This window comes from Silurus meridionalis, chromosome 10 (assembly GCF_014805685.1).
Source record: "Silurus meridionalis isolate SWU-2019-XX chromosome 10, ASM1480568v1, whole genome shotgun sequence".
Lineage (NCBI taxonomy): Eukaryota > Metazoa > Chordata > Actinopteri > Siluriformes > Siluridae > Silurus > Silurus meridionalis.
This window is the reverse complement of record NC_060893.1, coordinates 20,531,007-20,553,024: the sequence shown is the minus strand read 5'-3', so window position 1 is coordinate 20,553,024 and position 22,018 is coordinate 20,531,007. Positions and strand designations below refer to the sequence as shown.

Sequence of the window (22,018 nt, the reverse complement as noted above, 5' to 3'; positions counted from 1 at the left end):
GGGTTTATTGGTATTATAATGATTATTGATGATGTTCTTGCAGCTCCTTCTTCATTCCTCTGTATCTGATGCTGAACAAGAGATTGGACAAAATAAATAACTAAATTAAAATCTCCAGCTATTCCTCAAACTGAGATCCGACTACAGGTTTATTTCCTATATATATTTATTAATAAAAAAAAACAAACCCGAGCTGGAAGTTAGGGAAATGAGCACCAAACTAGAGCTGAGGAACTTCCTCCAGCGAGCTTCCTGCGCATAAAGTTTGCAGCTTTATCTGCTACGGAATGCGACGCAGGACAATATAGCGTTTCATTTTGCGTTACTGGTGATCACTACTGCGCAGGAAATGCGCATCAATTCTACTCAGTAGATACTACAGGTGTAACGGTGCACAAAATTCACGGTTCGGTACGTACCTCGGTTTTTAAGTCACGGTTCGGTTCGATTTTAGTACCGTTAGAGAAAAGAAATGCAAAAGGTTTTTATTATTAACATGTGTGGATAGTTTACGTGTTTAAAATCATTTTAATAAAGTGACTGGTTGGTTTAAATAAAAAATACTTTAATATATTGAGTAAATTGATTTATTGATTAAATTGGCATGAATAAAATTGATTAAATAAAATTAAATAACAAAAAAAAATAAATATACATTTTTATAGACACCCTTTGGAATACAAAACCCTACGTCGTTGTAAAAACGTCGGCAATGACACGAAGTTGCACCGATTTCATGCCTGTGCAGGTTCAGGATTCAGCGGAAACACGGCCTTGTTTAAATGATAAATAATAAATGATGCTAATTCTCTGTTTTACAGTCTGTGTAATTGGTTCATTAGTGATGCTTTGCAAATTTTGATCTTTTAAAATGTTTAACACTACAGCAAAACACACAAATACAAATTTGCTGATATAATTATTATTATTATTATTATTATTATATTATTATTCTTCAATTTAACATCATAGTTTTTCGGTTAAATTCTAAAAATAAATCTGTCCACAATCAAATTTTATTCTTTGTATTGCAGCAGCCTAATTTTGAGTGTATCTGCGATTTCTTCTTATTAATGTGATTTATTACTAATAGTTATAATATTGTAAAAAATTTGATTTGGTAAACACTTCATCCTGGTGCCTAATGTGAGGTGGACATACACCCCAGATGGGATAAACAGTATTTATACTCAACAAAATTGTAAACGCAATACTTTTGTTTTTGCCCCCATTTTACGAGTTGAACTCAAAGATCTAAGACTTTTTCTATGTACAGAAAAGGCTTTTTTCTCTAATATTGTTCACAAATCTGTCTGAGTGAGCGCTTCTTCTTTGCTGAGAGAATCATCCACCTCACAGGTGTGGCATATCGAGATGCTGATTAGACAGCATGATTATTACACAGGTGTGCCTCAGGCGGGCCACAATAAAAGACCACTCTATAATGTGCAGTTTTATCACACAGCACAATGCCACAAGTTTTGAGGGAACGTGCAATCGCTATGCTGACTGCAGGAACATCCACAAGAGCCGTTGCCTGTGAATTGAATGCTCAATGATCAATGCTCAATGAATGCTCAATGATCCGTCTCCATACCCCTTCACCACATTCATAAACCTCCTAAATTTTGTTCAGTGTGTGTATGTATGTATGTATGTATATATACACTGGCGATCAAAATTAGAGAACAATTTATAAACAATTGAACTATTCTGAAATAATGTCATCTTCACTGCTCAACAGTTGGAGCAGCTGGAGTTTTTGTCCTGTCTATACCATGCTACCAGAACACCTTTTCCACAAAATAACTAAGGCATTTAAAAAAAACATTATTTTGCAGAAATGCCTAGAGAACAACAATGACTGTAGCATGGAAAACGATTACAACTAAATTTTCTGAAGGTTACAAAAGTCAGCAATTAGTAGGAAGTGTACAGGCCTCTGCTCTGAATGACTTCAGCACATCTGCGGCCACAGGACAGCACGAGTCTCTCACACTGCTCTGGTGTGATTTTGGTCCACTCTTCTTCCAGTCTCCTCCACAGTTCGGTGACTGTAGTGAGTTTCTTGGCCATAACTTTGTCACCAAGGATTTTCCAGAGGTTCTCTATTGGGTTGAGATCAGGACTCTGGGCAGGCCATGTCATGATTTCAATGTTTTCAGTTTCAAGGAACTGCTTTACCCGTTTTGCTGTGTGACATGGAGCGTTGTCCTGCATGAACACTGCGGGCTGATTGGGAGATGAACGCATGGAAGGAACCATATGTTGTTGAAGAAGGTTCTGATAAACATTTACATACACTCTGCCATGTAGCTGTATAAGAGGCCCAACTCCTGCTGCAGAAAACATGCCCCAAACCATGACACTTCCTCCTCCACTTTTCACTGACTTCTTTACACACTTTGGGTTCAGTCTTTCTCCAGTTTGTCGCTGAACATAATGTTTCCTATCGGACCCAAATAAATTAAACTTGCTTTCATCACTGAAGTGAACGTTGGACCAGTTCTCTTCTGTCCACACAACATGCTTAGTCTAGCCTTTTGATTCTTTCTGCTAATGAAAGGTTTGGTCACTGCAGAGTGGGCTTTCAGTCCAAATGCTCTTAAACCTCGAGACACTGTATTACGAGACAGATCCTTACCCTGTTCAGCGCTAAACTGGTGAGCAATTCCAGCTGCAGTGTGGAAACGATTGCCCATTGAGATCCTCCGCAGTATCCTGTCCTCTCTTGTATTTGTCTTCCATGGTCGACCAGCCTTCTTGGCGGACTTGAATGAGTTTGTGATGTTGTAAAGATTCAATATTCTTGAAATCACAGATTTGGAACGACCAACTTGTCTTGCTATGGCTGATAGGGTCATCCCTTTGGCCTTCATCTGGACAACCTGCTGCCGGAGGCTTTCAGTCACTTTAGAACGGCCCGCCATCTTGCAGAGTCAGTGACACTGGAAGTTAGGCTGCCAGTTAAATAGGGGTTGACAGATAATCAAGGAAATTAGCACCAGGTACCAGATTAACACCAATAACTGGGAGGTATCTGAAAGTGTTCTCTAATTTTGATCAGTGTGTTTTCTGCAAAATAATTATTTTTAATTCATTAGTTATTTTGTGGAAAAGGTGTTCTGGTAGCATGGTATAGACAGGACAAAAACTCCTTCAACTGTTGAGCAGTGAAGATGACATTATTTCAGAATTGTTCAATTGTTTATAAATTGTTCTCTAATTTTGATCGCCAGTGTATATAAACATTATGACCACCTGCCTAATATTGTGTTGGTCCTCTTCTGCTGCCAAAACAGTCGTGACCCTTCAAGCATTAACACCATGAACGTATTCAAGCAGTTTGAGCTACAGGAGCTCCTCTGTTAGATGACCAACCTTCGACCAGCCTTTGCTCCCCTCGAGCATTGATGATCCTCGGTCCTGTGACCCTGTCGCAGGTTCACCACTGTTTCTTCATTGGAGCACTTTTGATAGAAACTGACCACTGCAGACCAGGAACATCCCACAAGAGCTGCAGTTTTAGAGATGCTCTGACCCAGTCGTCTAGACATCACAGCCTGGTCCTTGTCAAACTCAAATCCTTACGCTCGTCCATTTTTCCTGCTTCTAACACGTCAACTTTAAAGACAAAATGTTCACTTGCTAATAAATAAATCCACTCACTAACAGGTGCCATGATGATTTTTATATATATATATATATATATATATATATATATATATATATATATATATATATATATATATATTGCATATATGTACTGAATACAAGTCCTTCTTACAAACATAGTTAAAATCCGAGTTCACTCAGAAACGTATCAAGTGGCAGACCGTTTTTTTTTAAATTTCTTTTATTAAAATTAAAAACATACACAATGCCAGGGTTATATAAAAGAAACTAGAGTTAGCGCAGTGTCACCGTGTCTGGTCACTCTGTACCGAAAATACGATTCGTAGTACGGTGTAAAACCCGGCTTTTGTTTTTTCACAGGCACGAAATCATGGCACATCAGTTTTTTTTAAGTCGGTCCAGCGCTGTCGAATTCTTACTGCATTTTATGTCTTTTAAAAGAAGAAACTCGAGGAAATGAATGAATGAATGAAAGACAATGTTAAAGTCTGCTGAAATAAGTATCACAGTTAAGATCATATCGTTTAAAAATGTGATTAAATGTAAAAGACACACACACACACACACACACACACACGCATGCATGCATCTTTATTACCCAAACGAGGTCTAAAAAATTATAAACAATCTATAATTTCTGCATTTATTTAATTTCATTTAATCAATTACTCAATGTAATCAATATAATAAAGTGTATTTGGTTTATTAGATTTTTATATAAAACCAAGCAGGCATTTTATTTACAAACTGTTGGTAAAAATGTAAACTGTTAATATTAAAAATGTTAATAATATTAAACTGCGTTAATAAAAAACAAGCAATAATCATACCGGAATTGAACTTGTGAATTGTGACTTAAAAACCGCTGTATGTAAATTCTATGTAGCGTTATACCCCATTTCTTTTTTTATTATTCGGCGTTAATTCAAAACATTACGGATTAGCACATAAAAAAAAGCAATGAGACACAAGAACAACAATTTCATTACAAAGTCACAGATTTATTTTTTCTGATTGTACGGACAGCGAGAATATTTCATCCATCAGGAAATCCGACGATCCGATCCGTTAAAATCACATTAAATCACAAGAAACTAAGATGACTGCCATCTAAAAAAAAAAAAAAAAAAAATAGATATATACAAATAAGCTACTGTACAGCGTTCTCCACGTTTCTGTCTCTCTCACGTGTTTAACGCCAACATTATTATCAAAAGCAAATTCCTTGTTACCGTGTTTTTTCCCCTAGAAACTATAGCAATTACATTTAATGACAATAGAATGCAAATCAAAACACAATGTAAAAAGCTGAAAGCCCGGATTAAGACCGTACGAAATATAAAACGCTAAAACAATATATATATATATATATATAAAAAAAAAAAAACGTCAAGCTTTTTAAATGGTGTGAAAGGGATTCATTCTCAGGTGAGGAGTTTAAAAAAAAAAAAAAAAAAAAAAAAGAAAAAGAAAAAAAAAAAAGAGATGCGGGAAGATGTTACTATAAATATATAAAGAAATGAAGCACAGAACTACTGATCACAGGACGGTGAAAAGAGCGAGTCCTCTTCTATTCGAATCTGGGAAGTGAAAACACACCGAGAGACACTTCAGCTTCCTCGCTAGTCATCCACAGAAACGGTTTATGAGGACCAGGCTGTGACGTGTTTCACGTGCGATACTCACTTTTTTTTGCGGCTTTTCCCAAAGCTCTCAGTGTGGACGCTCGTCCTCCTCGCTCAGCTCTTTATCTGAATAAAGGGAAGAGGGAAGAGGGAAAAGGGGGGATGCTTTAAACCAGTGGTTCTCAAAGTGTGTAGTTTATTGCGGCCCTCTAGTGGCGAACAAAGATATGACAGGGTCGAATCATCTTAAATTTTGTTCATACTGTAAATGTTTTCCGACGTTTTTACCCGGAAACACAGTTTTTAAATACAGTGGTCCCTGGAACTCGCTCGTTCTAAACGCGACACCCGCAAAAGTATTGGGACGCCTGACTTCTCCAGGCATATGTGGTTCTTTCTCCTCTCCTGCTACAGAGCTCAGACCTCAACCGGATTGAACACCTTCAAGAAGAAATGGAACGCTGACTGCACCCCACACTTTCTCACCTCACCCAAACATCAAAACCTGACTTTACTAACACCCTGAATAAATTTCCACAAGCGCACTCCAAAATCGAGTGGAACATCTTCCCAGCACTATTGAGGTTATTAGAACAGTAAACTGGAATGGGATGTTTAAAAAGGACACATTAACGTGAGATAGCTATTGATAACACACCGGAATCGTCCTAACGTCAGCGATCAGAGCCGCGATCTGTCACTCTTTGGATGTTAACGTAGACTCACCTTGTTTGACCGTGTCCTCTTCTCCGTTGGCTCTCTTTCGGAACTTGTCCTTCACCTTCGCCGTTTTTACTTTCCTCACCAAAGGCTCGTCGTCTGAACTGGCATCTGCGAGCAAGTTGGAACAACATGAATTCATTTCCTTTGGGCCATTTCACAAATCGTTTTACTTTACTCAATAAAATATATAAAAAACAGCAATGGACACGAGTCTCGAATCGATTCGGATTTACTTTTATGACTCCTTTAACGAGGGCCGTTGTCCCGAAGAAGCTTTACAGAGTGACACAGATCTCGATTTACGAATACAGAAGGTCCCCGATTTACGAAGGTTTGCCAATTTCCTGTTCTTACGAAGCAGCAATTGCTCCGCCCATACACACACTATAGTGTCAAAAGTTCGAGGACACCCGGTCATGAGTACGACACGTGCTTTTTGACTATCACATTCATTCCCAATGTGCTCCTATACTATCCTCCACTCTTCTGGGAAGATGTTCCACTAGATTTTAGAGTGTGTTTGTGGAGATTTGTGTGAGATTCATTCAGCCACTAGGGTGTGAGTGAAGTCAGGTGCTGATGTAGGTGAGAAGGTGAGAAGGTCTGGGGTGCAGTCAGAGTTCACGTTTATAGTCAGAATACAGAGAATTGTATTTGGACCGGCGAAAGAAAGAACTACAAACTAACAAACGAAACATTGAGAAGGGAGCATTTCGATGAGCGTTAGCGGTTGCGTTACGTGGACGTCGGAAAATCAAAACCTGTTTTGAAATGATTTAAGAAGCACAAAATAAATTTTGAAGGCCTAAAATTTTGATTTTTGACTTTTTAAAGACTCCGTGAAAACCACATATGAAAGAATCACCTATGGCCGGGAAAGTCAGGTGTCGCAATAAGATTGTCCATATAGTGTAAATACTGTATACTTTACACACTACAGTCATGTGTAAACGATACACTATTTACACTACCCTCATGTGTAAACTACAGAATTCACACTACCCTCATGTGTAAACGATACACTATTCACACTACCGTCATGTGTAAACTATACACTATTTACACTACTGTCATGTGTAAACTATACAGTATTCACACGACCGTCATGTGTAAACTATACACTATTTACGCTACCGTCATGTGTAAACTATACAGTATTCACACTACCGTCATGTGTAAACTATACAGTATTCACACTACCGTCATGTGTAAACTATACAGTATTCACACTACCGTCATGTGTAAACTACAGAATTTACACTACCGTCATGTGTAAACGATACACTATTCACACTACCGTCATGTGTAAACGATACACTATTTACACTACTGTCATGTAAACTATACACTATTTACGCCACCGTCATGTGTAAACGATACACTATTCACACTACCCTCATGTGTAAACTATACACTATTCACACTACCGTCATGTGTAAACTATACACTATTCACACTACCGTCATGTGTAAACTATACAGTATTCACACTACCCTCATGTGTAAACTATACACTATTTACGCTACCATCATGTGTAAACTATACACTATTTACACTACCGTCATGTGTAAACTATACACTATTCACACTACCGTCATGTGTAAACGATACACTATTCACACTACCCTCATGTGTAAACTATACACTATTCACACTACCCTCATGTGTAAACTATACACTATTCACACTACCGTCATGTGTAAACTATACAGTATTCACACTACCCTCATGTGTAAACTATACACTATTTACGCTACCGTCATGTGTAAACTATACACTATTTACACTACCGTCATGTGTAAACTATACACTATTCACACTACCGTCATGTGTAAACGATACAGTATTCACACTACCGTCACGTGTAAACTATACAGTACAGTGGAACCTTGGGTTACGAATTTAATTCGTTCCGGTACTTTATTCGTAACCTGAAAAGTTCGTATCCCGATACAAATTTCCCCATAATAATGAACAGAAACTTCGGTAATTCGTTCTGGACAACCAAAAATATTACTCTCATAAAAATAAAGCCAATATTCACTAATATTATTTACTTTTAACATGTTATAATAAAATCATACCACATAAAAACATACAAAAGAGGAAAACATCTTTACCGGGTACTTTCCCTTTGAGAAGACTCGCTGCAGGAGACGACGTCAGAGAAGGGGAGGAGGGAGAGTTATTGTTTGGAAGGAGAATCTTATTATATTATATTATTTATATATTATTATATATTATAGAATATTAAAGACAGTGTTATTAACACGAACGCTGAGACAATTGTTGCATTAGAGGGAAAATGAGAGCTGTTTCTTTAAGGCTACTATCAGTTGGTATTGAAGTCCAGAGTGAAATTCATTATGGGTATTGTACTTCGGAAAAGACTGTAACCCTGCTAATCTATCTTCATAAAAACAAGTAACGTGGTTATGCATCGGCTAATGTTGTCCATCTCATCATTCCACGAGCATCAACTAACGAGTTGTTACGCTGCTGCCGGGAAAAGTTCAAGCGGATAAGTAACACGATGCTCTCGCTAGGGACACAGGGCGCTAACTGATGTGACGAGCTGCGTGGATAGAGCAAAAACAACCAACTTGCCTGCGATTTTTTGGTGAGCGACATTCGTATCCCGATATATTGTTCGTAACCAAGGGCAAAAATTTTGATGAACTGCGATTCGTAACCCGAATTATACGTATGCCGGGGCGTTTGTAACCCGAGGTTCCACTGTATTCACACGACCGTCGTGTGTAAACTACAGAATTTACACTACCGTCATGTGTAAACGATACACTATTCATACTACCCTCATGTGTAAACTATACACTATTTACACTACCGTCATGTGTAAACTATACAGTATTCACACTACCGTCATGTGTAAACAATACAGTATTTACGCTACCGTCATGTGTAAACTATACAGTATTCACACTACCGTCATGTGTAAACTATACACTATTCACACTACCGTCATGTGTAAACAATACACTATTTACACTACCGTCACGTGTAAACTATACACTATTTACACTACCGTCACGTGTAAACTATACACTATTCACACTACCGTCATGTGTAAACTATACACTATTCACACTACCGTCATGTGTAAACTATACACTATTTATACTACCGTCATGTGTAAACTATACACTATTCACACTACCCTCATGTGTAAACGTTACAGTATTCACACTACCGTCATGTGTAAACGATACAGTATTCACACTACCGTCGTGTGTAAACGATACACTATTTACACTACCGTATATACACACACACACACACACACACACACACACACACACACACACACACACACAATACACTAAAAATTAGTTTTTATCCCTAATGACTGAGCCAGAGGTGACGGGTGACCTTGATAGGAACCAGCCCTAAAAAGGGAACCCCATCCTCATCTGAGTGACGGTGAATATCTCTTCATTGTTGTGGTTATCAGCTGTTCAGTGATGGAGACTTGGGCACAAAACAGTTCATGGCAACTGTAGCTGATACAGCAAACTGTTCATATCCATCCGAACGCCGCAGGAGACAAACGATTAGAAAATGCAATAAAGAAGCGACCACATGGTCTGTCTGAATAAGCCGAAAAAAATATTGACGATTACACTATGCATAAAAAAAAACTGGAGGAAAAAAAAAAATACATTCAAACAAATATGATTAGAATATACACTATACTGCCAAAAGTATTGGGTCACCTGATCTTTCCTGCTTTATGTGCTTCTTTTCCAAACTGTTACCACAAAGTTGGAGGCACTCAATCGGCTTTAGTAAAATTTTGCATTCACATTAACTTGGAAACCCAAAACCTGTTCCAGCATGGCAAAGTGCACAAAGTGAGCACCTTGAAGATCTGCTTTACATGCTTTGGAGAGAAAGATCTTGCTGCTATAGAGCTCTGATCTCATCTCTACTGAATACCTTTGGGATGGATTTGAAAGTTGACTGCACCCCAGGTCTCCTCACCTACATCAGTACCTGCCTTTCATAACACCCTTGTGTCTGATGAACACAAACATCCATAAGCACACTCCAAAATCTGGTGGAACATCTTCCCAGAAGAGTGGAGGGAATAATACGAGCAAATTGGGGCTAAATATGGAATGCGAAGCGCAAATATCACATACTGCACTTATGACCAGGTGACCCAATACTTTTGGGAATATAGTGTGTAAGAAGAATAAAGCAATTTGGTGCATCTGTTTAGTTGTGTCTTGCAGGAAAACGGTTACCTGCTGCAGGTCTCCGGCCTCGCGCAGCCTTACTCTGCTCTTTCAGTCTCTTCATCTTAAGACTCAGAGGCTCCTCGTCCGAGCTCTCGACTGCGCTCTCTGAACAACGTGCGGGAGACCGAGAGAGAAGAGAGACACGGAGGGAGAAAAAGAAAGCGAGAGAGAGAGCGGGGACAAAAGAACTGGGTGATTACTGTAAAAGCTCGGCTCGAGTGGTATATTTCTACAATCGCTTTCAAAGAACATCATCTGTTCTTCGCAGAGTTTCCGAGTACACGCTGTTTTTAATGAATTCCTCGAAATCTTTCCTGCTGATTTCTCGAAAAGCCGATCATCTTCAAGGAACACCGACCAGATCCGGGGAACGAGAAAAACACAAATCACGGTAATTAAAAAAAAAAAGTGTGCGGCCAAAAGCACTATTTTTCACCCAATATGAGGTTCTTCCAGCAGGTCAATGCCCCTGTGCACAAAGCAGCTCCATAAGTAGAACCTTTGCATGGGTTAGTGTGAAAGATCTCCTGCTGGAAAGCTCTAAACCCTACTGAACACCTTTTGGGATTATTGTGAATGCTGACTGCACCCCAGGCCTCCTCACCTTCTCACCTACATCAGCACCTGACTTCACTCACACCCTCATGGCTGAATGAATCTCACACAAATCTCCACAAACACACTCCAAAAGTCTAGTGGAACATCTTCCCAGAAGAGTGGAGGATATTAGAACAGAAAACAGAGACTAAATGTGAATTAATTTTTTCATAAAGTGTAATGAAAAATATTGTAAAATAATTATGTGAATATGCCACTTAAATTTTAAAGCTTTTTTAAAAAAAATTTCATTAAACTGTTTCTGACACAAAAATAAAATTGACATAAACTGGGATTTGCTGATACTGATTTTATATATATATATATATATATATATATATATATATATATATATATATATAACATTTAAAATTCATGTATAATAAGGGGTATAAAAGAGAATCGAAGCGACTATATAGTTTCTATGCATTTTTTGCACAATTAGTGTTATACACCATATGAGCAGAAGTATTTGCCCAACGCACCTATATATGACTCTTTCCCAAACTATTGCCTATGAAGTGTCACTGCACTCAACACAACACAACCCCCCGAAATGGGAATTAACTGTGTTGAGAATAAACTGTGAATTTACAAAAATTGCAGCTTGGCCTATTACAGGGAACTTAAATGTAGTTGAAAATAAACCTTGCAGGATCATTTCAGTTAAAATAACCAGATTGAATTGCAATTTCAGTTGAATTTCTACCCTGAGAATTCGTCTATCACATCCGCACAGCACACTTACTGCAGGGCTACTGAGGCCACGCCCCCTACACGCACCGATTCCTCAGTAACATAACATAAATTGTTTCCTAAATGGAATAATTTCAGAAAAATGCCCGCTATTGCGCAAATAAATTATTCAAAAAGAAGTAAAAACTACTATTTTTTTTAAAAATCTGTAATCGTTTGCAAGCATCAGCTTAATACCAAAAAGAAATGTTTGTATTTATGTTTGTATATGATACAGTTTATTTAAATTCCCCTACATTTTTCATTATTTCCCATAAATTCCTGGTAAGTTTCCGACTTAGAATATTTTCCAAATTCCCCAGATGAAGTTCCCATGGAAAGTTTCCGTAAATTTACCACACCTTTGCAACCCTACTCGCTACCCGACATGACATGATTAATAAAATCATTTCTTTCCACAGATCGGTATGGAATCTTGATTCGCAGTCTGTCGTTACCTGCTCTGGCTGCACTTTTCTGCTCTTGTGTGTGTGTGCCTCCCCGTGCCACTGCGTCCATGACGTCTTGTTCGGACATCCTCTCTAACAGCACCACCGCCTGCTTCATCTCCGGCTCACCCTTCTTCCTCGCCAGCTCACCTTTCTTCCTCGCTGGCTCGCCTTTCTTCCTCGCTGGCTCGCTCAAGGGCTCGTCGTCCGAGCTGTCGCTGCACGCTAAACAGGAAGGAACCAGTTTTAGTATTTACGCTCACATTTGATTCTATTCATTTCATAAAATACTTCACAGCATCATAATCAATGTGCAAAACTGATCAATTATTGGAACTCTCTTCTGTTTGGATAACCTCACAAACTCATGAACATCAACAGGTCCAGAACTCAACTACCCGTATAATTACCAGAAGCTCCTTCACTGAGCATATCGCTCCTGTTCTCTATCATCTACACTGGCTTCCTCTCGCATATCGAACACAGTAAAGATTATACAACACTTTTAAAGGTTATAATCTTTCACCCTCATACATCTCTGACTTGCTTCATACTCGCATCCCAGAGCGTACCCTCAGCTCTTCTTCATCTGTTTCCCTCGAAGTACCTTCTATTAATTTAGTCACTATGGGATCTAGAGCATTTAGCTGGGCTGCTCCTCATCTTTGGAATACTTTTCCACAATTTATAAGTGACTGTCTGACCACTTTTAATTCATGTGTTAAAACACATTAGCTTTTTCTGATCAATTTGAACAGTTAAACAGCTGTTGTGTGTCTTGTTTTTAAGATTATCATTCAATTGTATGGTGTCCTTGAGTGTTTTGAAAGGTGCCTTGAAATAAAATTTAGTATTATTGTTATTGTTTTATTCTATATTCTAACAAATCCTTATTCTATTAGGATTTATAAATACACATGGAAATGCAATCAATGTAATGCTTTACCAAATACAGTAAAACCCTGTAGTACGAGCAAACTGAGATACGAGCGACCTTGTGGAGATTTCTGGGATTTCATTCAGCCACAAAGGCGGGAACTTATGTAGGTGAGGAGGCCTGGGGTGCCCCCAGTGTTCGAATTTATTATGTTCAATAGGGTTGAGTTCAGAGCTCTATAGCAGGCCACTCAAGATCTTCCATTCCATCCCATGTACAGCATTTCTTAATGGGGCTGGGTTTGTGTACACTGGCATTGTAACGCTGGGACAGGTTTTGGTCCCATAGCTCAACCTTGTGGTAACGGTTTGGGAAAGAAACTCTGGGAAACAAACTTTTGCCATATAGTGCATCTTAAATATATGCAGAAAAACTGTCATAATACAAAAAAACCCGAATTACTACTAAGGTTTACATTTCATTGTTATAAAAATATAAATTCTAGGACATTTTCCTTAATTGAACTTGTCCCGTTTTGTCGGTGAATCAATCCGTGAATTGCAAAACAACGAAACATCACGCTTGGAATTACAACAAAATGTCAAACAACAAAATGTGTTGTTTCTGCATCTGTTTCGCATCAGAACCTGAGAGTAAAAACAAAGCCTAACAGCTGCACCTTTTCCTTCTTTTTTTGCACGTCCTCTCCTTTTAGGTGTCGTGTTCGTAGCTGGTGAGTGTCCCGATGCCTTCTTCTTCGAGTTGTCCTTACCTAGGAAAACGAACCAACACGTCACATCACTGTGCTGGAAATCCAGGAAACACTTGATCAATGGTGTCAACTTTACAATTGGGGATGGTTTCAATACACTTGGGTATACAATAACAACTGCAGGGTTTGGATTTACTTGGAATTGGGAATTTGGAGCTAAAAATGACATTTATCATGTTCTTAAAATGACGATCTACGTTTACAAGAATTACAATTATCTCATTTTATTCAACTAAGCAGGTACCCAGGAGTGGTAGCTTGGAGGTGCTAGGAATTTAAATGAATGAAAGTCTTAAGCACAAGCTTCCACTTCAATCTGTTTAGTTGTGTGTTCAAAAATCTTTCATGTCTTTCAAGTTCTGTAGTTTCAGGAGACTTTTTTCCGAGCAGGAATTTGTGGGGGTTTTTATTAATTGCCTTCCCCCCCAATTCAACGTTACGCAAAATGTGTCAGCGTCACTGGGCTAAAATTCTCCTGATTACCTTGGCTCAATGGTAGAAGATCCCTGTCTATTTGCAAAGAGGGATGCAAATAATAGCAACAGATGAGCTCCGTATTTGTACTTGACCCGAAATAACCATTGAGTTTACACAATAGGTGTGTGAGTGAAGTGTTCTTAATAAAACGGCAATTCGGTATAAATTCAATGATGCCCTTTACTGAGGAAATGTACCTCCATTGTGGTGCCATGTCATTATTTCATATTATTTATTTTTTATTGGATGATGGTTTGGTAGAAACTCCACCTTGCAGAAGGTTTATTCTGGTTAGCTCCTTTAACAGAGCCAGGGCTCTATAATTGAACCGTTTTAAATAAAATCATTTGCCCAGTAAACAAATACAATTTTTTAAATGGGTGCTGATAATCTTGCTCCTGTCAATCACAGCAACACTAGATAGTACTGAGAATCTGTGAGCTTATGTACAGTATGTAGAAGAGGGCAGATGGTGCTAACTATCCTGGTGTATCCTGTCTGACCTGGTGGAACAAGTTCAGAACAAATAGATCGTTTTCCTTTCTAACATGATTCCTTCAGTATGTAAGAGCATAAAAAGTCCAATCAGATCCAATCAAATATCAACTTGTCCAATGGCAGGGGCAGAGCTTATTCGCTGAACGAGAACAAAAAAATGGCAGTTCCGAAATCCAAGTCTTTAGTATCCAGTGTTATAGACTACAGGATGTATATACAGCACCAGAGAATACAAAAATACCATCAAACTGTTATTTACTGAGGGTCTGCCTAGTCAGCTTTTTATCAACTGTCCTAAATATAAAAACAATTAAAGAATAGGAACAAAATAAAAAGCCATAAAGCCGTCTCCCTGGCTCCGTAGCTGTAGTTTAATAGAACAAGAGGTCAACTGACCTGTGAATTTTACAGATATCGATAGCTAGGTTGGATCGTACTTGCCGATTACCGATTAATCAACCGATAGTTCTTAAAATAGATACTGTATATAAAATAATACTCCATGTAAAAACAAAAAAAAAGTTAAACAAAACATTTTTTGCTGAATCATTAAAATGTGCTAAATGAAGAAAATATATTGATTAATAAACAATTATATAATGATAAATTATAAATATTAAATATAATATAGCGCTCTCCGTGCAGCACGTAGGCTTGTGTGTAAAAACAAACAGCAAGTGGCGTCAGTGATTCCCCTCTAGAGGCAGCTCTTGTAAGGACAAGAACTCTTGTTGAACGGAAGCATGGAAAACTATCGGTATGGATTTCTGCTGATAGCTGATAGTTCCAGCAATCAACCTCTAGTCGACCTCTAGCGGTAACGAATGTGAACGCTTTCTAATTCACATACCGTATGCCTGAAAATGTCTCAAATGTAACAGTGCAGGACTCAGGATCACTACCTTTTCGTCCTCTCCTCTGTGTGACCTTCGCTGGTGACCGCGATGGTGATGGTGATGACACTCTGATCCTCGAAGCTTTTGTTGCAACTTTACGCTTTTTTGGGCTTCTGGTCTTCCTGGCATCTACAAACAGAGAAACTTAACGGATTTCTCGCAGCGCTCTTTTAAACAAATGAAAACGTCAGTGATCCAAAGTATAGCTCGTACATGACTATGACGGTTTATAGCTATATGAGTAACAGCATTGCTCTAAAGCTAAACTATTATAAGGGTGGTGAAAGAGAGACCAGTAATATTTGAAAGAAGAAATGTGTGCAATAAGTGAGCAAATTAATGAATTCCAGAAAGAGTAAGTAAGTAAGCAAAAGGACTGGGGGAACATGTGAAGAGTGACTAAGTAAATAATTAAAAGAGTGAGTGGAGGAATAAATAAACAAGTGAGAGAATATTTTATAAATAACCCTTGTAGACAGCACTATAATTCTAACAATCAATTACAAATGTTACTCCAATTCAAGAGAATGACAAATTCATTTATTTCCTCATCAACTTGTATTCTTGAGCCCTTGCCTACAAGTTTCTCCAAACAGATAATTTCAGAAAGAAATTGACCATAAACATAAAATAAACTCTTCCATTAGCACTGGTTATGTACCCAAATCGTTTTAAACTTCAAGATCAACCCCCTAATTATGAAACCTGACCTTGAACCAGGTCACCTGTCCAACTATAGGCCAATATCAAATCTCTCCTTTATCTCCAAGATTCTAGAAAAAGATTGTAGCACAGCAGTTCTGCTCACATCTACTTAGGAATAACATTTTTGAAATGTATCAGTCAGGATTTCGGCCTCATCATAGCACAGAGACGGCGCTAGTTAAGGTGGTAAATGACCTGTTATTGGCCTCTGATCAGTGTTGTGTCTCTTTACTTGTTTTGGTCGACCTTAATGCAGCTTTTGACACCACTCATCATAATATCCTCCTTGCTAGACTAGAAAATGTTGTTGGACTAAAGGGAACAGCTCTCTCCTGGCTTAGGTCTTATCTGACTGATCACTATCAGTTTGTTGATGTAAATGGTGAGTTCTCCACACTCTCTGAGGTAAAGTTTGGTGTGGCGCAAGGATCTGTCTTGGGCCACTGCTTTTTTCTTTATATATACTGCCTCTGGGTGAAATTATAAATAAACATAGTATTCGCTTCCATTGCTATGCTGATGATACACAGCTGTATATTTCAGCAAAGCCAGATGAGAGAGCTCAGCTTAACAATGTTGAGGAGTGTGTAAAGGACATTAGACAGTGGATGCTTGATAACTTTCTTCTGCTCAACTCGGATCAGACGGAAGTACTTGTACTAGGACCACATGCAGCTAGAAGTAAACTTTGCGATTACGTAGCATCTCTGTCTTTTCGTCTCAGTGTGTACAGAAGTCAAAGACCTTGGTGTTATTATTGACCCTAGTTTTTCCTTTAAGGGTGTGAATAATATCACCAGGATCGCCTTCTTTCATCTTAGAAATATTGCTAAAATTAGAAATATGATGTCGTTACAGGATGCAGAAAAACTAGTTCATGCTTTTGTTACTTCTAGATTAGACTACTGTAACGCTTTACTGTCTGGGTGTTCGAGTAAGTGCATAAATAAGCTTCAGTTAGTTCAGAATGCAGCAGCAAGAGTCCTCACTAGATCTAGAAAATATGACCACATCACTCCTGTTTTAATCAGTCTACACAACTCCTAATCAAATATCGCATTGATTATAAAATACTACTACTGACGTATAAAGCACTTAACGGTCTCGCGCTGCAGTATCTGAGTGAACTTCTGTACCAGTATGATCCCCCACGCCTACTTAGTTAAAAGGGTGCAGGCTACTTGTTGGTTCCTCAAATAATGAAGACTACAGCAGGGGGCAGATCTTTCTCTTATAAACCCCACAGTTATGGAACAGCCTTCCAACCAGTGTTCGGGACTCAGACACAGTCTCAGTGTTCAAGTCGAGGTTGAAAACTTATTTATTCAGTCAAGCCTTTGATCAGTAGATTTTTCTTAGGTAAAGGCTCAGATCTGGAGGGAGCATGGATATAGAGTGTTTGGTGAACAGGGATATTTGTTTGCTGTCGTCCCCTCACATTCACACGTTCACTCAGGTTTGTTGACAGTGGTGTAGTGGGCCGTCTCTTATCCCAGAGATCCTTCATGTTGGTGTTACCCTTTTAGTTATGCTGCCATAACGAGTCTTGCTGGAGTCCCCAACATTTATACAATAAGGATACCTAATAATCCATAACTTTCTCTCTCTCTGTCAAGTTAAACATGCTCCTGGGGTACCAGTGACCACTGTTCCTGTCCCTCTCCCCAGATATGCCTGCTTTTTTCCAGCCTCTCTCTGGATGGGGTTCTCTTTGATTGGAGGCCACTCTGTGCAGCTGGGGATGTTTCATATCCACGGCCTGGGGATCTATGATATTACAGAGTAAGACAGGATTTCGAGGATAGATTTGGACTGTACTTAATTTCAACAGTCTGCTACACTGACTCAGGACTACAGTTTGCATCTGATCCCCATCACTGCACACCTTAACATCGCTTATCTGTAATAAATAGACATTCGATGAAACCCAGATGAAAATGGGTTCCCTCGAGTCTGGTTCCTCTATAGGTTTCTCTCTCATGCCATTTTGTGGAGTTTTTCCCTGCCACAGTCGCCACCAGCTTGCTCATGAGGGACAAACTTACACTTATAAAGAACAATCTTATACATTCATTTTTATACATACAAATAAAAATAAACTGAACTGAATATACTGTATGTAGGAATAATTAAATTGATAAGTGTGAGTGAGTGAGTGAATAATTGTGTGACGGAGTAAGGGAATACATTTGGGAGTAATTAAGTGGATAGGAAATGAATAAATGAATGTCTGACTGTACGAGTGAGTAGTTGAATAAAAAAGGAAAGAAGGAACTTTAATCTAAACTCATCATGAACACACCTTCAGTCTCTTCTGAACCAGCCTTCTGCTTCATCTTCTTCTTGATGAAAAGCTTCAGCGGCTGATTGTCTTCAGAGTCCGAAGCTTAAAGCCGCACCGTTACATATAATTATAAATGGTGGAGTGCAAACTTTTAAGTAACCCTGGCTTTAAGTACCTTTGGGTTTTGATTTTCACCAGGAGGGACTGTAACTGTTACCAGAAACTTTTCATTTAAAAAAAAAATGTACATATATAAAGGTTAATGAACTGATGTGACACGTACCAGTCTCTTGCTGTTTACTTGAGCGCTTGGCCCCCTTTGATTCATTCAGTTTGCTCAGAGGCTCGTCATCAGAGCTGTGTCCAGGACACTCTGAGAAACAAAACAATTTGAATAGTATTAATAGGTGAGTCCATCTCCCTTTTGTCCAACTCAGACACACCCATCTATCCATCTATCCCACTCAGACACACCCCTCTAGCCATCTGTCCAACTCAGACACACCTGTCTATATGTATGTCCTACTCAGACTCACCCGCCTATCCCACTGAGACACACCCGTCTATCCGTCTGTCCCGCTCAGACACCCCCGTCTATCCGTCTGTCCCACTCAGACACACCCGTCTATCCGTCTGTCCCACTGAGACACACCCGTCTATCCGTCTGTCCCACTGAGACACACCCGTCTATCCGTCTGTCCCACCGAGACACACCCGTCTATCCGTCTGTCCCACTCAGACACACCCGTCTGTCCCACTCAGACACACCCGTCTGTCCCACTCAGACACACCCGTCTGTCCCACTCAGACACACCCGTCTATGTCTGTCCCACTCAGACACACCCGCCTATCCCACTGAGACACACCCGTCTATCCGTCCTGTCCCACTCAGACACACCCGTCTATCCGTCCTGTCCCACTCAGACACACCCGTCTATCCGTCTGTCCCACTCAGACACACCCATCTGTCCCACTCAGACACACCGTCTATCCGTCTGTCCCACTCAGACACACCGTCTGTCCCACTCAGACACACCCGTCTATGTCTGTCCCACTCAGACACACCCGTCTGTCCCACTCAGACACACCGTCTGTCCCACTCAGACACACCCGTCTATGTCTGTCCCACTCAGACACACCCGCCTATCCCACTGAGACACACCCGCTATCCGTCTGTCCCGCTCAGACACACCCGTCTATCCCACTCAGACACACCGTCTGTCCCACTCAGACACACCGTCTGTCCCACTCAGACACACCCGCTATCCGTCTGTCCCACTCAGACACACAAGTCTGTCCCACTCAGACACCCCGTCTGTCCCACTCAGACACACCGTCTGTCCCACTCAGACACACCCGTCTATGTCTGTCCCACTCAGACACACCCGCCTATCCCACTGAGACACACCCGTCTATACGTCTGTACCGCTCAGACACACCCGTCTATCCGTCTGTCCCACTCAGACACACCCGTCTATCCGTCTGTCCCACTCAGACACACCCGTCTATCCGTCTGTCCCACTCAGACACACCCATCTGTCCCACTCAGACACACCCGTCTGTCCCACTCAGACACACCCGTCTGTCCCACTCAGACACACCCGTCTGTCCCACTCAGACACACCCGTCTGTCCCACTCAGACACACCCGTCTGTCCCACTCAGACACACCCGTCTATATGTCTGTCCTACTCAGACTCACCCGCCTATCCCACTGAGACACACCCGTCTATACGTCTGTCCCGCTCAGACACACCCGTCTATCCCACTCAGACACACCCGTCTGTCCCACTCAGACACACCCGTCTGTCCCACTCAGACACACCTGCTCATCCGTCTGTCCCACTCAGACACACAAGTCTGTCCCACTCAGACACACCGCCTGTCCCACTCAGACACACCCGCCTGTCCCACTCAGACACACCCGTCTGTCCCACTCAGACACACCCGTCTGTCCCACTCAGACACACCCGTCTATCCGTCTGTCCCACTCAGACACACCCGTCTATCCGTCTGTCCCACTCAGACACACCCGTCTATCCGTCTGTTCCACTCAGACACATCCGTCTATCCGTCTGTTCCACTCAGACACACCTAAATGTTTATGTCTCCTTCAAGCAAGTATGTTTGATATGTATGTATGTATGGCATATATTTTCACAATCACTCAGGGCAATTTAGAGCAACCAATCAACCTGAAGAAAACAGAGAACTGGGGAAACTCACAAAAACAATGGAAGAGCAAAAGTTATGTGACGCTCATCAAACATGCTCGAGTTCACCGTTCAATTGAAATTGAACAGAAATTTTGCTGGGGCACATTTAAAGACAAACTTTTTTTTTTACCATCCGCAGTAGATGTAGGCTCTTTGAGGGGTTTCTTTGGTGAAGCGTCTTCCACGATATCAGAAGCTGAAAACACAGATTGAGTTAGTAAAAAGATAGTAAAGATAGTAAAAAAGAAATAAAAACTATAATACAGGGAATATTAGGAGAAAGTGCTTGAAAGAATCGATGACAACAGATACCAGTCTTACATGCATCTTCAGAACCCTTTTTTCCAGGTTTCAAGGTTTTGCTCAGAGGTTCATCATCTGAAGTGTCTCCAACCAACTCTATATACACAAACACAACCCTTAGAGTCTGGAAACCTTGGAACCTGCTCAGAAATCAAGTGTGTGAGCTCATTTTACCATCTCTGGACTGGATGCCGGTCATGTTAGCTGCTGTTCTGGGAGTTAAAGGTGTTCAGCTCAGAGGAAAGATCTATCCAAAGCCTTCAGTAAATCAATTTCTTTGAATTAATAGGTCCACATCATCATCATCAACCAATGCTTATCTTATTGTACATGTTTGAGGAACGTCACGATCACTTTCGAGATCAAGAAACTAAAATATAGAATAGTAGAGCATGCATATGGAGCTGAAGACTAATATCTAACACAGGGTGGCCTCCTGATGCTCACATCCAGGACCATCTCACCATCGGGCCTTAATGCATGTCGCTAAGCTAACAGTTTTAGCTCCGTGCAAACAGCAACGACACTATAATCCTAGCGTTAATTCTTAAAAATATATATCAATTTTTACAAAATGCTATTTTATTATCTACTTATGATCGCATGACCCATTAGCATTTCCATAACCAGGGCAGAAACCTTGACGCATAATCCATACATACAGCGCCGCCATGCATTCAAAGGACGCCTTCGTGCGCGTTACAAATGCGCAGCATTTGCGCAGGAATTTGCAGAAACCCCTGCCGAAACAGTCATTTGGTATCGAAGACTACGGAAGTTCTGAGGTCATGAATTTATTTATATTTTTTCTTTCTTGTTTTTATCGTTATCTCGACATAACAAAAGTTGTGTTCTTGTTATCATGACTTAATTTTCCCGTGATGTCGAGATAAAGTATTTTTTGTCACAACATAATTTTCTCGTGATCTCGACATAAAAGTTGTTTATCTCGTGATCTCGACGT

At 40.0% G+C, this 22,018-nt stretch overlaps 2 protein-coding genes across 8 annotated transcripts in view; both read right to left on the bottom strand.

Moving 5' to 3' along the window:
* Window positions 1-279, bottom strand: part of LOC124392376 (probable C-mannosyltransferase DPY19L4) — a 23,070-nt gene extending 22,791 nt beyond the window's left edge. For both annotated transcript variants that reach the window (XM_046859343.1, XM_046859342.1), the window contains exons 1-2: window positions 189-279; window positions 1-71 (exon numbers count right to left, since the gene is read on the bottom strand). The exon at window positions 1-71 is cut by the window's left edge and continues 14 nt beyond it. The gene's annotated coding sequence lies outside the window, so the exon portion shown is untranslated. The remainder of the gene's footprint in view (window positions 72-188) is intronic.
* Window positions 280-4,616: 4,337 nt separating this feature from the next.
* On the bottom strand, window positions 4,617-21,779 carry LOC124392829 (nucleolar protein dao-5-like). Of its 6 annotated transcripts, none has more exons than XM_046860066.1 (12): window positions 21,229-21,779; window positions 21,064-21,150; window positions 20,882-20,947; window positions 18,820-18,909; window positions 18,555-18,638; window positions 15,554-15,676; window positions 13,584-13,676; window positions 12,037-12,252; window positions 10,253-10,351; window positions 5,988-6,092; window positions 5,323-5,387; window positions 4,617-5,216 (listed from the first exon to the last, which is right to left on the bottom strand). In XM_046860066.1, the coding sequence occupies exons 1-11, from the start codon at window positions 21,251-21,253 to the stop codon at window positions 5,350-5,352; spliced, it is 1,026 nt and encodes a 341-aa protein (XP_046716022.1). In that variant the 5' UTR covers window positions 21,254-21,779; the 3' UTR covers window positions 4,617-5,216; window positions 5,323-5,349. The 6 variants fall into 6 exon arrangements, with proteins under 6 accessions (XP_046716022.1, XP_046716023.1, XP_046716024.1 ...); XM_046860067.1 differs by having other exon boundaries at window positions 4,617-4,746; XM_046860068.1 differs by having other exon boundaries at window positions 21,073-21,150; window positions 21,229-21,777.
* Between the last annotated feature and the right edge of the window lie 239 nt (window positions 21,780-22,018).

Coding starts and splice junctions, on each gene's coding strand:
- LOC124392829 (XM_046860066.1), bottom strand. CDS start 21,253: ATGACCGGCATCCAGTCCAGAGATG. Junction 18,910..20,881: donor GCCTACATCTACTGCGGATG/GTAAAAAAAAAA, acceptor TTTGTTTCTCAG/AGTGTCCTGGACACAGCTCT. Junction 6,093..10,252: donor AGGCCGGAGACCTGCAGCAG/GTAACCGTTTTC, acceptor ACTTGCTCGCAG/ATGCCAGTTCAGACGACGAG.